The 14,460-nt window shown below is 43.4% G+C and overlaps 1 protein-coding gene across 8 annotated transcripts in view; it reads left to right on the plus strand.

The window, feature by feature from the left end:
• Nucleotides 1-14,460, plus strand: part of COL15A1 (collagen type XV alpha 1 chain) — a 301,360-nt gene that overhangs the window by 116,522 nt on the left and 170,378 nt on the right. For 2 of the 8 annotated variants that reach the window (XM_053259429.1, XM_053259430.1), the window contains exon 1: nucleotides 775-1,397. The exons of the other annotated variants lie outside the window; for them this stretch is intronic. In XM_053259429.1, coding sequence (XP_053115404.1) covers nucleotides 1,022-1,397 — 376 coding nt within the window. In that variant the 5' untranslated portion in view covers nucleotides 775-1,021. Of the gene's footprint in view, nucleotides 1-774; nucleotides 1,398-14,460 lie in introns of those variants that run through there. 8 annotated transcript variants of the gene reach the window in all.

Here is a 14,460-nt window from a genome sequence, read left to right on the forward strand (position 1 = left end):
TCACTGTTCTTACCTGAGGGAAATGTTATGTCAGGGTACAGATTGCCTGAAGAAGGTCCTGGGCAGGGGAAAGGTTAGCTTAGCCACCCCCACTTGCTTGCCCCTTTTGCTCTTATAAATATTGAGTATTTATCCCTTCCATGTGATTGGGGCAAATACAAATGTAAACACATAGATCTGTTGCCATCTGGTGTAATGGGGGCTTGAGTTGTGCTGTACACATCCTACATCTGAATCTTGTAAAGCTTATGGGGGGATGGGTGCATTCTCTGGGGAAATCTGGGTCTGCAACCAGAAAAGGCATCGGATGCTCACTGAATGTATTGTCCTGCTTTTGTTTTAAAACATGAAACGTTACAAGGGGAAAGAAACATGAACACATGGTAGGGATCAGAGCAGAATGATTTGAAACATATCTCCCTCATCACTTAACACTCCTGTGGTGGTATTCACAAATCTAAAACAAAGTATGAAAAGTGAATTCCGACAAGTACTTCTGTGCATATCCTGCATCACCAGTTCTCCTGTGCTGAATTAGAAGTATTAGTTTCTCTGTATGCCCTTTGGGCACTGGATTTGCTAAGGGCGACTTAAGACATAATAAAAGTTTCTTCATTCTTTGAAGCTGCTTAGGAGGCAAAGATTTGGGAAGGGGGAGGGGAGGAGGCAGGGCCTCTCTACTATGATTGGTGCACATGGAAAAACTCCTCCTGTCGCTGGCTGGCACCCTTCATTTCCATGAGAAAAGAAATTGGTAGCTAACAGGCTTCAGAGCCTCCTTTTCCAGGGGGATGCAAATTTGTTGGAAATCACTTAAGCCTGTAAGTCGGATTCATGAGAAGACCAGTCCTCCACTTTCCGTCCAGAGGCTGACATCCTGAGATCAACGTGGAACTTCTTTAAAACCTCCAGAAAGATGAAGTTGCTACTCTTTACCTTCACCAGCCGCAGATGTTGGAGCTAGAAATCAAGCCACCGGCAGGATAGATCACCCTTTGGCTGTTGACTGTAGAAAGTGAAGATGCTCACAGAACTAGCCTGCTTACTTTTCCTAATGCAATCTGGCCTGGTAGAAGGACAGTGGTGGTGGCAACGGCTCTGGGGCTTCCCTGTAACGGCCACTTCGCCTTTCCCGACAGCTGTCAGTACTGTCACTTCGCACATGCCAAAGGATTATCCAACCAGTGTTGTTTTACTGAAGGAGACTGGGGTACCCTCAGTGGTTTTTGCAGGATGGAACCCTTCTGGCATGATTTCAAGTCTCCCTGGAATACGCTCCAAACCTACCTTACCCATTGGAGAAGCAGTCATGCCTTTCCCCACAAAAACGCCTCTGGAACTAGATCTGGAGTTTAAAATGGCAAAGAAAATAAATCTGTGGAAACAAAAGAAAGCAGGTAATGTTAGCTGTAAAATAATAGACCCCTAACAGCAAAGCTGACTCATTATTTAGGCTTCTGCTGTTTTCCTGTGGCTAATGGAGAGAGTCCTTGGTTCAAACACTAGATCAAGCATGGATGTGCTGGGTGGTCTTGAGCACACTGACTGCTTATAAAATCTGAATAACATGTTGCTGCTCCTTTTTACAGGATGATTGTGTGAATTAAGGGAATTAATGCTACCTGCTTTGGGGACAAGATAGACTGTATAAATAAATATAAGCACACTAAGGTTCTTTATACTGTGATCCCAGCAGCATGACTGCCACTGAGGCATTCTTGCACCACATGATATATTGGAAACCTCAGATCATGTGGGAGGAAGCCATGATGCGTATCTGTTTCATACTGGTGTTGTCCCAATGCCCAGCAGGGTCTGTGCTGGCAGGGGAAATAAACCAGCACTGAAAAAAAGTGTTGCCACCATCTTGGAAATTGCTTTCAGGTATAACTGTGTGCCGTATAGTTTGTGTTTATATTTTATCATGCAAGTGTAGGTGTAATTGCAGAGAAGGCCAGCTTGAGACCAATCACATGTAGGAGAAAAGCATGGTCCAGAGGGCCAAAATACATGTTATGGTAGGAGATCTGTGGCTGCATTCCTAACATTTTATTTTAAACATTCCAAAATGTTTATTTGTTATACATTTCAGCATTATTTTACTAATGCAGTGGAGGGCTGCCGGGCTGGTGAACCTTTCCTCCCTTATGGTTTTCCTGATCTAAATTGCCTCCCTCCAACTGCTATTTGCTCTGTGGGACAAAATATAAGCATACTGCCCCCCACCACGTAGAAAATAGCAGCTTCATTTTAGAGTAAAAAATTGGAAGGGGGAGGGTTAAACATCCTCATCCCCAATCAGATTAGCAACCCCTGCTCCTCTACTGCATTTAATTAAAAAGAAAAGTGATCAGTCATGAATTTCCCAACATAGTACTGTATGTAGTTGGGTTATTTTGGTTATTCAGGAATAGCTGCCCTACATCAGAAACAGAACAGTAAACATTTTCACAGAATCACATAATTTAGTGTCAGAAGCCACCCTGGAGGTCTTCTAGTTCAACTCCTTGGTCACTGCAGGAATTTGCCACAACATCCCTGACAGCTGACCACCCAGCCTCTGATAACCTCTTGTGAAGGAAAGCCCACCACTGCATGAGGAATAGTTCTTACAGCAAGGAAATTCTTCTAACCTGAATCTGCATCCCGGTAATTTCAACTCATTGGTTCTTGTCCCACCCTCAGGACCAACAGAGAACAAATCTGGTCATTCTTCTGAGTGACAGCCCTTCAGATATTTGAAGATGGCTATCATATCTCCTTATCTTCTCTTCCGCAGGCTAAACAGGATGGTACAGCAAGGAAGCACAGAGACTTTGGGGAAAGAGCAATCAGTGAAGTCATTCACATAATAAAAAACGGTTTTCAACCTGGGTTTGGGAGTAGTGTGTACTCCCAATTTTCATTGTGTGGAAGCAAACCTGGGTAGAAGTGGTTGTGTGGAAACAAGGTAGGAGGAAAAGCAACCCAGGTTTTCCTCTTACCTTGCTTCCACACAACTGAAAATTGGGAGCACACACAGCTTGCAAACCTGGGTAGAACACAGTTTTTGATTGTGTGATTGACCTCCTTGTGTGAGTGATTCAAGCAGGGTAGGGGTGGGGGAATCCCAAAAAGAGGAAAACAGAGTAGCAGAGGAACAGGTTCAACAAAGCATCAGGAATTGAGACTGGCTTACAAAGGACGTTCTTTGGAAAATAGGAAAAGGGTTTTGTCGATCAATTGGCTAAGGCCAGGAGAGAGAGGGAGAGTGTGGAAATAACATAGAAGGATTGGAGCAGTTAAAAGACAGACAGAACAAGAGAGAGAGAAGGGGGAAAGATTTCGGATTGGCGCTCCCCCAGAGAAAGGGGAAGGAGGTGATAGCAGCAGGGACTGAACAAAGGAGCCGGCAAGGAGTTGGAGAACAAAAGAGAATTGGAGTTGGAGAAGAAAGGAGAGAAACTTTTCCTGTCTGTAAAGAGGTCCTGGACCTCGATACAGCATGGGGATGGGCAGAGAGCTCTTGGTGTAGTAGCCAAATGCCACTGAGCTTTCTTTCCTTCTGGGTGTACTGGAGTGGTTGTGCTCCAGAACCAGAAGCTGGACCTGCTGACTGATTTTTGTACACTTGGACACAGAAATTTCTAAGGAATTTTTTGTTCTGCAGAAGATGATCTTTTTAAGATGAGCACAAAGTAGGAAAATGTAAGACTGGACAACTTCCTTTTGTTACTGGAGTCACTGATTGGGCCAATCCCCTTCCATGATGGGATTTCTTTTCTTCTGAGGTTTGCATCTAGATCAGAGAATTCTGTCCTGAGCATCTCCTATGCACGGAAGGACCAAGTACACTTGATTACTTGGCAATCTGTAATCTTTTGAATCTCCATATGTTAATATTGGAGGGATGGCAGGACATACCAACTGGAGCACAGCCTTTTGTACTTAAATCTGGAGACATCAGGGATTCCAGGAAGAAGTAATTTTTAATCATGCATACTGAGGAGGCTTCCTGGAGCCTTTCAGTCAAGCTTTCTCTAACTCCTCCAGGCAGGGGCATATCTAGAGTTGGGCAGGCAGGGCATATGCCACTTGAAGGGGGGCGCCATTTTTAAAAATTCATTTTTTAAAGGCCGCCAAAAACAAAATGGCCACTGCGGATGCTTAAATGGCCTCTGTGAGGCCCTAGGCCAGGCCTTACAAAGGTCATTTGAGCATGCACGGTGGCCATTTCATTTTTAGCTGCCATTAAAAAAAAAAATTAAAAATGGCCACTGCACATCATCAAATGGTCCCTGCAAAGCCCTAGGGGCCAGTGGGGGGGGAGGGGGAACCTTTGCAGACCCCCCATGACCTTTAGGAAGCCCCCCAAAGGGGATACAGGTTAAAAAATATTTTTAATTAATACAATATAAGTCACTACACATATTCAGTCTGGCACTATGTACAGAGAATAAGGGGCTTGTGAATACTGAGCTGAAGCTTATGAGCTAGGATTGTATTCATTTGCTCTTACTTTGCTTCTTGTGATAAGTGAGTTAAATGTGATGTCTTAATAATATGGCTATTAATGGTGAGTTGGTCTTTCAATCAGTGTGAAATCCTTAGTATTAAGGCCCACTGGGAGTTTCTTGCTCTCTTGCTCTCATTTTAACTGTCTTTCTGAAAGACTAGAATATATTCCAAGCAGTGACACAGTCTACTCTGCATATCCTTTAATTATTTACAGAGTATCTGGGAAAAGTCAAATTCTCCATTGATTTTTAAAACTTATGTAATAGTGATGCTACAATGCATAGTAGAGAAATTAGACAGGCACTTCTGTTTAGTTTTCCAAGTATACCTCCACATAGTATTTGGTTATTTCATGAGCCCCAGCATATTGAAATTTGTAGTTTTCCAGCATTTTTTCATCTGGCTACGTCCACTGCTAAATAGTTCTTGAAATATTAAAAGATTAACGAGCTTGACTTGTATTTTTGAGCTGATATTATGGTAAAGTTATCTGAAAGATGGGTGTCAGATGTTTGGACAGGGGGTGCAATTTCAGTGCTTGCCCTAGGCGCTATTTTCCCTAGATCCGCCTCTGCCTCCAGGTTCTCCTACATGCACGCACCAGACACTTTTAATGCTTTCAGTGTGTCTTTCTTGTCATGGGGGTTTCTCTGGTTGGTTGGCTGATTGGTGGCTGTTCTTATATAGGTGAACCAGTGTGTCTTCCTTCTAGAGAGGAAACAGACAAGGGTGGCAGGTACACTGACACAGGGGGTGCTCCAAACAGCCATTTACTAATTCACCCCAGGTAGAAGTTGCAGCGATTGCCATAGCAGACCTCTGCAGTGAGGGTTGAATGCTGGTATGCAGTTTCTACTTCTGGTGAATAAATCAGATGGTTTGCTTAGGTCAATTCACACACTTTTTTTTTTTTTAGTATAAACCTAAACATGTATAAATGATACACATCTAGTCCAGGACAAGACTGACAGGTAGGCTGTGCAATCAGACAGTTCCACCTAAACCTCAAGGTTGGATTAGACAAATGCACGGACCCTGAGACATCTTGGGCAACCCCATCTATGGTGCCTGCTGTTGTCACAGGGGCACTGCCTGCACCCATGTACATCATTGGAGGGAGAGAGAGCGAGAGCAGGGGGAGGGACTGTTCCCCACACCTGGCCCTTCTGAGTGTCACAGTGGTCAGGAGGCAAGGGGATGACATCTCCCTCAGGGACCCATCACTCTCCGGCCAGCTGGGCAGGGAGGAGCTTACCCAGCCATAAAGTTTTCTTTCCCACCAGTCAACGTATCTCCTCCTTGCTCCCACACCAGTCAATTGGTCCTCTGACTGATTTGCACTGCCTTGCATGGGAAGTACACTTTTTGGAGGGGACTTTGGCCCCTGACTTCTACTGGTCAAAGATAGAACCATTCAGTCATATAAACACATGCAAACAAAGTAGATTGCAGGAGAGGAAAAGATCTGAATATAGAGTGCCCTGTGCAATCGGCTTTTGAATTTGACAGTCTGGAACAAAAGCTATACACACAGACTGGAAAGCATAAGGATGAATGAATTTAGAATATGTGGAGTTCTTTTGTTGGATTAAGTGCCACCATATTCTATAGCATTTGGTATTTGAGAGTTTGTTTGAAAGTGGCTCCTGAAGGTTGTTCTGTATAAAATCTGAAGTACCTTGATTCATGTTTCTTTTGTACTGCATCAATTACAAGAGAAGCTATGAAAAGGAAGGAGAAAACACAGAGTGTGGTAAGCTACATGTTTCATTGTAACTGCATAGAACCAACTCCCACTGGCCACTTCTTTAGAAAGTGCTCTCAGCAAGGAGGAGACAAGATTTATCTCACAGAAAGGACAGGAGAAGGTGAAGCATTTCCCTGCGCAGCAGGAAAGCAACCTGCCTAGAGAGCTGGAGGTTGTTGGTTTGAATCCCCAATGGTGTGTTTCCCAGAATATGGGAAACTCCTGCATCAGGCAACAGTGATATAGGAAGGTGCTGAAAGGCATCATCTCATACTGTGAAGGAGATGACAATGGTAAACCCATCCTCTATTCTACCAAAGAAAACCACAGGGCTCTGTGGGAGCCAGGAGTCGACACTGACCCGATGGCACAACCAACCAGTTATTCCACACATAGCCGCAAACTTCCACCCCACCTCTACCGAGCTGCTTTTATCCCTGTTTGTGTCACTCAGTCTGAGCATTTGTTTAGATGGAGCTCTCCTGTATTCACAACAGGGGCCTGATCTGCACAATGGTATAAAGGGGGTAGAAAAGACTGCATTACTTCAGACAATCGTTGGGGATCAAATTTTTGAATGGCCCCTGTTAAAAACTCCACTTAACTAGAAAAGCAACAGGCTGGGCTAGAACCTCTCTCTTTGCTGTGTTTGTTATCTAGTTGCAGGGAGTTTTTTGAGAGGGGAGAGGAGCATTCAGAAGTGATATCCCCACCTATAGTCTGAGTTGGTACTGAACATCATACCCTCTTATTCTGCTGCATGTTCGATCCAGGTTCTCCTGACACCCTTCAGAGAAGGGGAATTAGCATTTCAGTGAAAAGCTGGCAATGTCAATAAGCTCCCTGTGGAATCAAATTAAGACTTGAAGGGGAAATTGTGTTTCAGACTGGAACTACATATGCAGTGGCAAATATAGGATCCCTAGCCTCATGTTTGTTGCCAGTGCACAAAGGGCACCAAGTGGCAGCGGAGAGTAAGTGGCAGGAAGATGGGTGCTTAGCCCCTCCTCCACCCATCGTTTTCCTGTGCAACCCCTTTCCCCTGCACCTGTGTAACTATGTGAGACGTGCCAGTAAGGTGTGGAAAAGCTACTGGGAGAAGGGCTGGAGCAGAAAAGTGATGGGTGGGGAAGGGTTAAGCACCCTCTTTTCTGCCACTTTCCCTCTATAAATGAGGCACACACAGATACCTTCATAGACACTGCTTTGTACATCAGTGACAGAAGGTTTTACCTCTGAACATGTAATTCTGCCTTCATTTGCACAAGAGGGGATCAGCAATATGGTGAGAATGCAGTAACCATGAGGTTGTTCTCTCAAGGAAGCAACAGTTGGAGACAAATGACCATATGTGGCTCACTCCAGTCATATTATTTTATTATTGTTGTTTACACAGTCAGACAGGTGTTATTGGCTGGTTTGTTTTATCCAGACATTGAGTCCTTCCCAAGGACCTGAGATGGCTGAATTTTATTGTCAATGTTGTTTCTGTTATAGATATCGTCGCAGAATATAGGCTGTTCCCAGTAAAGTTGCTTTTTGTAACTGGCTGATGGTGATTTCTTTCTGTGGCCCCTGTGGTGTCGAGGTGCTCTTCAAGGTCTTTTGGGACTGCATCCAGGGCGCCAATTACCACTGGGATTATTTTGGTCTTTTTCTGCCACAGCCTTTCAATTTCAATTTGTAGATCTTTGTATTTTGTGATTTTTTTCTATTTCTTTTTCTTCTATTCTGCTATCCCCTGGTATTGCTATGTCGATTATTTTAACTTGTTTTTCTTTCTTCTCAACTACAGTTATATCTGGTGTATTGTGTGGCAGATGTTTGTCTGTTTGTAGTCAGAAGTCCCATAATATTTTTACATCTTCATTTTCTACAACTTTTTCAATTTTATGGTCCCACCAATTCTTGGCTACAGGTAGCTTGTATTTTTTGCAGATGTTCCAGTGTATCATCCCTGCTACCTTGTCATGCCTTTGTTTGTAGTCAGTCTGTGCGATCTTTTTACAACAGCTGATTAGGTGGTCCACGGTTTCATCTGCTTCTTTACAAAGGCGGCACTTGCTGTTTGTTGTTGACTTTTCTACTTTTGCTCTTATTGCCTTTGTTCTTAGTGCCTGTTCTTGTGCAGCCAGTATTAAACCCTCTGTTTCTTTCTTCAAGTTGCCATTCTGAAGCCATTGCCAGGTCTTGATGATGTCTGATTTTCCACTTATATTGTGCAAATATTGACCATGTAGTGGCTTATTTTTCCATTTTTATGCTCGGTTCTTGACTTGTTCTTTCTTGTAGGCCTGCTTTGTTTCATTGGTGTTGAATAGTTTTGCATTCTTGACCATTTTAAGTGCATCTTCTTCACTGTCCTTGATATATTCTTCAAGGCCTCCATTCTCCACCTCTACTGTTTGATGGACTTGCAGTATTCCTCTTCCACCGGAGCTGCGAGGGAGGTATAGCCTATCTACATCACTGTGGGGGTGCAGAGCATGATTGATGGTCATTATTTTCCTGGTCTTACAATCTAGCGTCTCTAGCTCTGCCTGGGTCCAGTCTATTATTCCTGCAGTGTATCTGATAACAGGGATAGCTCAGTTATTTATGTCTTGTATGGTGTTCCCACCATTGAGTTTGGACTTTAGGATTTTTCTAACTCTCCTGATGTATTCACTTCCAATTTTTCTTTTAACTTCAGTTTGTGCAATGTTATCAGCCTGGAGAATGCCCAAGTATTTGTAATGTGTTTTCTCTTCCAGGTTCTTGATGTTGCTTCCATTGGGCAGTTCTATTCCTTCTGTTTTTCTTATTTTCCCTCTGTTCATTATTAATGCAGCACACTTATCTAGTCTAAACTCCATTGCTATATCGCTACTGAATATACGGACAGTGTTTAGCAGTGATTCGATTTCTGTCTGGGACTTTCCATACAATAATAATACATACATTATTACGAATGAAAACATCATCATCATCATCATCATCATCATCATTATTATTATTATTATTTTACATTTATGTCCTGCTCTTCCTCCAAGGAGCCCAGAGCGGTGTACTACATACTTAAGTTTCTCCTCACAACAACCCTGTGACGTAGGTTAGGCTGAGAGAGAAGTGACTGGCCAAGAGTCACCCAGAAAGTATCATGGCTGAATGGGGATTTGAACTCGGGTTTCCCCTGTCCTAGTCCAGCACTCTATCCACTACACCAACTGGCACATGAGTTGACTTGACTTGTTCCTCATTACAGCCTCCTATTGCATTTTGGGCCAAGCTTTTCCAGAAAGAAAATTAATTCCTTGGCTAGTTCACATGCTTCACCTTTTATAATTGCAACTTTACATGTTGATTTGCATCTGTTTGAATTTGCTGTCACAGAACTAACATTGCATTCGGGAACTTTAACATCAACTTGGCTGCAATGTCTTTCAGTATATAGTCCATTCATACATTCAGCTGCCCACTATCAAGTGATGTACATGCATGTATGAACTGTAGGTCTGTTTCAAACCTGACTGAGCAAAGAGTATTGAAACTTCACAGATGATACTGTGGGTCAGGGGCATAGCTAAGGGAGAGGAGGCCTGTGTTCGCCATTCTCTCTGGTGGCACCTCGGAGTCAGGGGGATAATGAAAAAAATAGAGATGGGTGGAACTGAGAGGGGGGCTCAGGATCTGGAGGGCCCGGGTTCTTTGTACTCATCCACTCAATTATAGCTAACCCTCTACTATGGGTATCCCAAAGCTGGTTTTTATACACAGGGCTACAGGAAGTGTCATATCAATGCAATACTATTTTGTCTTATTCTCAAAAATGGGTGAATATTAAGGAAGTATTTATGTTCAGTCATGAATTCAGCACTAATATTTGCTATTTCGGTTCCCAAAAAGTTACTGTAGAGCTCTGTTGTGAGAAACTCTTCAGAAAATAGCTTACAATTGGTTATGCCAGAATTAAATACCTTTGGATGAAAAACTGAACACATCGGATTAGTGTGCATTGATGGGACAATATATATATATTATACATTTCCACATGCCTGCCCATTCACATCATGGTCTACACATAATGAAGCAGTGAAGTGTACCTGATAGCCACTCTTCTTATGCCTTTGAATTAGTTTAGTTTAGGGAGCCTGAGCGGAGGTTTTCTCTGAGACTATGCGACACCCTCTCTTCAGAGACAGGGATGAGTGCCAAAGAAATAACCATTTTAGGCTGCCGTACCAAAAGAGAACACCTTACAAATTAACAGGGTATTGCAGCATAAGATTTCATAGACTAAAGTGTGACCAAAAGGCTATGAATGATTTCTGACATTTCTATGCAAAGATCATTTGTATACGAGGTAAAAAGAGTGACCGTTTGCAGCACTGGTAATTGACATTAACATCTTTCTTGCCTTGCTGTGCTAATTTAATAACTTCAATGGGAGGAAATTCCTTGGTCTCAAGACCCAACAGAATAGGATTGAACCTGCTGGCTCAGCAATTTCACACTAGAACAGGGAATGGAAACTCACCCAAACCATGATGTTCATTCTACCTCCTCCCTGGCTGCTCACAGCCCATGGAGTTTTCCAGACAGTGATTTATAGAAATTTGACTACAGACACAGTTGCAGAGTATTCAGATGGCAAATGGGCCTTTCTGGCTCTTTTCATGATTAACCCTTCAAAGCATGAAATAACAGGTGTATGTTTCAAGTAGTGTGTTTAAACTGTCCTGAAAATGGGAGTGTGCAAAATTGTGAGAGTATGTGTGGACAGATTAAGTACAAATTGCGGCTTGGGGGCTGAAGTCACACGCCACCTAGGAACAGAGAACATAGAAAGGTGCCTTATACCAAGTCAGACCATTGGTCTATCTAGCTGAATATTGTCTTCACAGACTGGCAGCGGTTTCTCCAAGGTTGCAGGCAGGTGTCTCTCTAAGTCCTCTCTTGGATTTGCAGCATGCAGGTGCTCTTCCCAGAGCAGTCCCATCCCCTAAGGGGAATATCTTACACTGCTCACATGTCTCCCATTCAAATACAAGCCAGGGCAGACCCTGCTTAGCAAAGGAGACAATTCATGCTTGCTACCACAAGACCAGATCTCCATCTGTTTCACTCCTTTTTCCTGTGGCATACACTTCACTTCCTGAAGCCTAGGTATTTTGCTTGGTTTCTGCTCTACTTTTGCGTGTTTTATTTATTTGTTTGTTTCACCCTTTTACTTGCTCTGGAACACATCACATAGGTGTAAAAGCACAGATTTCAGAGTAGTGATTGTGCTTTGCCTTTTTCTCCCTTCCCCCACTTTTTTGTTGGTTTTTGCTTTGTCCACACCTTGGGGCTGCCTGAATGTGTAGCCGCAGCAGAAACTCTGACACACACTATGCAGTGGTCAGAAGCACTGCTGTAAGTATGTAAATATTCCAAGAAATCGAAAAGGGGGGAGGGAGAATACTTTTTCTCAATATGTTTGCAGTTCTATCAGTTGTAACATCTGTGGCTGGTTTCTTGGGATGGGTGGTGGGGATGCTTTTAGGGGGGTTGTTTCCCCCTTTATTTTTATTTTTAACATTTTTAATGAAGTATTTGCTCCAATACACTTTTGCACAAGCCAGGAAAGGCACTTGAGTTGCTCAGCATTCCACCTTCTACAGCTGTAACGGTTCTTTTCCTGTGCTGTGAGTGGGGGTTGCTTTAGTAGCTCTAGCTTTGGGTAAAATTTGGGACATTGGAAATGGGTTGCATGCAGGGGCGTAGCAAGGTTGGACTGGGCCCAGAGACAAGATTTTAAAATGTCCCCCCCCCCCCTGAAGCTCAGCTCATGAAGTAAAGCAATCTTAAATGAGGATGGTGGTAACAAAAAGCATATATATATATATATATATATATATATATATATATATATATATATATATATATGCCGCAATAGGACATCATCCTAAATTATTATTTTTTTAAAGTTTTTGTACATCGTGGACGATGCAAGTCATTGAATGGTACTAGAGAAAGACATGCTGTTCTGGTAGCTTCAGGTCTTAACACTCACATCAATTTCAGAGGATGAATACAACTGAAGGAAGCCCAGGCGGGTGCGTGGCTGGGGGAGTCAGTCATGTGACTTGCCTCTGGGCCCCCCCCCCAAGGCAGTGGGCCCACAGACAACTGTCTCCCCTTACCCTATTATAGTTACACCCCTGGTTGCATGTGTTGTGAAGCTGCACTGCTCTATCTATTGTTTTAGTATGTGAAGCGCTACTGCTTTCTCTAAGTAATTAGGAACATAGGAAACTGTCATATACTGAGTCAGACCATTGGTCTATCTAGCTCAGTATTGTCTTCACAGACTGGCAGTGGCTTCTCCAAGGTTGCAGGCAGGAGTCTCTCTCAGCCCTATCTTGGAGAAGCCAGGGAGGGAACTTGGAACCTTCTGCTCTTCCCAGAGCGGCTTCATCCCCAAGGGGAATATTTTGCAGTGCTCACATGTAGTCTCCCATTCAAATGCAACCAGGGTGAACCCTGCTTAGCAAAGGGGACAAGTCATGCTTGCTACCACAAGACCAGCTCTCCTCTCCAATTAGGAGAGTGGTATGGGAGCAATTCTCTGCCCACCATTTCTGCAGCCATTTTACACCCACCTTTTCCGCTTTCACCTAGTGAGCATTTTAAGCCCACCTTTCTACCTAGCAAGCCAGCTAGGTGACTGGAAGTGGGTTGTGCACTCGAGGAAAGAGGGCTGCAGAGGTATATCCAGGTGCTGAATCAAGGGGCATGCCCAGCAGAGGGGTTACGGCTGTAGAAGGTGGCACATTGAGCAACTGAAGTGGATTTACAGGCTTGTGCAAAGGTGTACCAGTACAAATACTTTGCAAATTCAAATTCAACACAACTATAAAGGGGTGGAAAAGGTACAGGTGCCCAGGCAAAAACCCAGAGCAAAGGCAGGAGCCCCTCCTCAAAAGCAACCCAGAGACATTACAGCTATTTGAGCAACTGAAGTGGGTTTCCTGGCTTGTGCAAAGGTGTACTGGTGCACATGCTCTGCAAACTAATTAAAATAATAAAGGGGTGGGAAAGGTACAGGTGACTGGGTAAAAACCCAGAGCGAAAGCAGGGGCACTTCAAGAAAACAAAACAGAGATGTTATTTGAGCAACTGAAGCAGGATTCCTGGTTTATGCAAAGGTGCATTTGTGCAAATACACTGCACTTTTTTTTTAAGAAGGGGAAAGCAAGGCATGCATGCTTAGGAAAAACCCAGGAAAGGATCACACCTTGGAGCACACCAAGAAAACAACCCCACACACCCTTAAAATGTGTTGTGTGTTCTCTCCTGTGCCATTGCAACAGAAGCTATGTGGTGCTTTGGAAGTACTACTACATATGTGCAAATACCCTAAAGAGCTGTAAATTACAATAAAACAATATTGTTATTGGCATCAAAATCACACCTGGTGATCTGCAGGTACCGTGCATGTGCACACTAAGTGTTATTGCGGGGTAGGAATGAAGGAATGATATGTAGGCAATGGGAGGGGAAATGGGTGGTGGCCTCAAGAGAGGATGGACAGCGATGTTTGGGGGAGGAGGAGGGTGGGGAGATGAAATCTACAGTTTTTAAAATATGAAAGCCCCCTGTGTGGATGGAACATAATGGGGGGCAGAGGGCACAGAAAGAGAGGCAGTCTGAGTAGATAGCCTGAAGTGACTCTGGTTTGTGTTTATCACAACTCTTTCCAGTATAACCTCCCTGTCTGGAAAACCTCCATATGCGTTACCTTTGCCTTTCCTCCCTATATCTTCTGAGCCGGACTCCGGATATAGCATGAATGTCAGGTATAAATACATAGCATTCCCACCCCACCCCAGCTCTTCTCTCTCTGATACATGCCTGTGTCCCAGCAGCCATCTGCCCAGAAATTGGATACCCAGTTTTGAGAACCCTTGTAATTAACTGCTGGGGTTTTTGTTTGTTTGTTTGTTTTTTGCTTTGTTTTAAAGGGACCCACATGAGGAGTGGAGCAAACTGTTGTGTTCCATGCAGGAACAATTCACATTTGGCTCAAAAGCAGAATGGCAACATTGCAAAAAATGGCATTAATCACATGGTTGATCTATCTTGAGAGAAGGCCAGACAAATATTTGAGTTTGAGAAGAATTAAGCTTAGCAATAACATGCCATGCATATTTACTTGAAAGTAAGATCTGTTGGTTTAAATGAAATTATTTACT

This window comes from Hemicordylus capensis, chromosome 6 (assembly GCF_027244095.1).
Source record: "Hemicordylus capensis ecotype Gifberg chromosome 6, rHemCap1.1.pri, whole genome shotgun sequence".
NCBI classification, from domain to species: Eukaryota; Metazoa; Chordata; class Lepidosauria; order Squamata; family Cordylidae; genus Hemicordylus; species Hemicordylus capensis.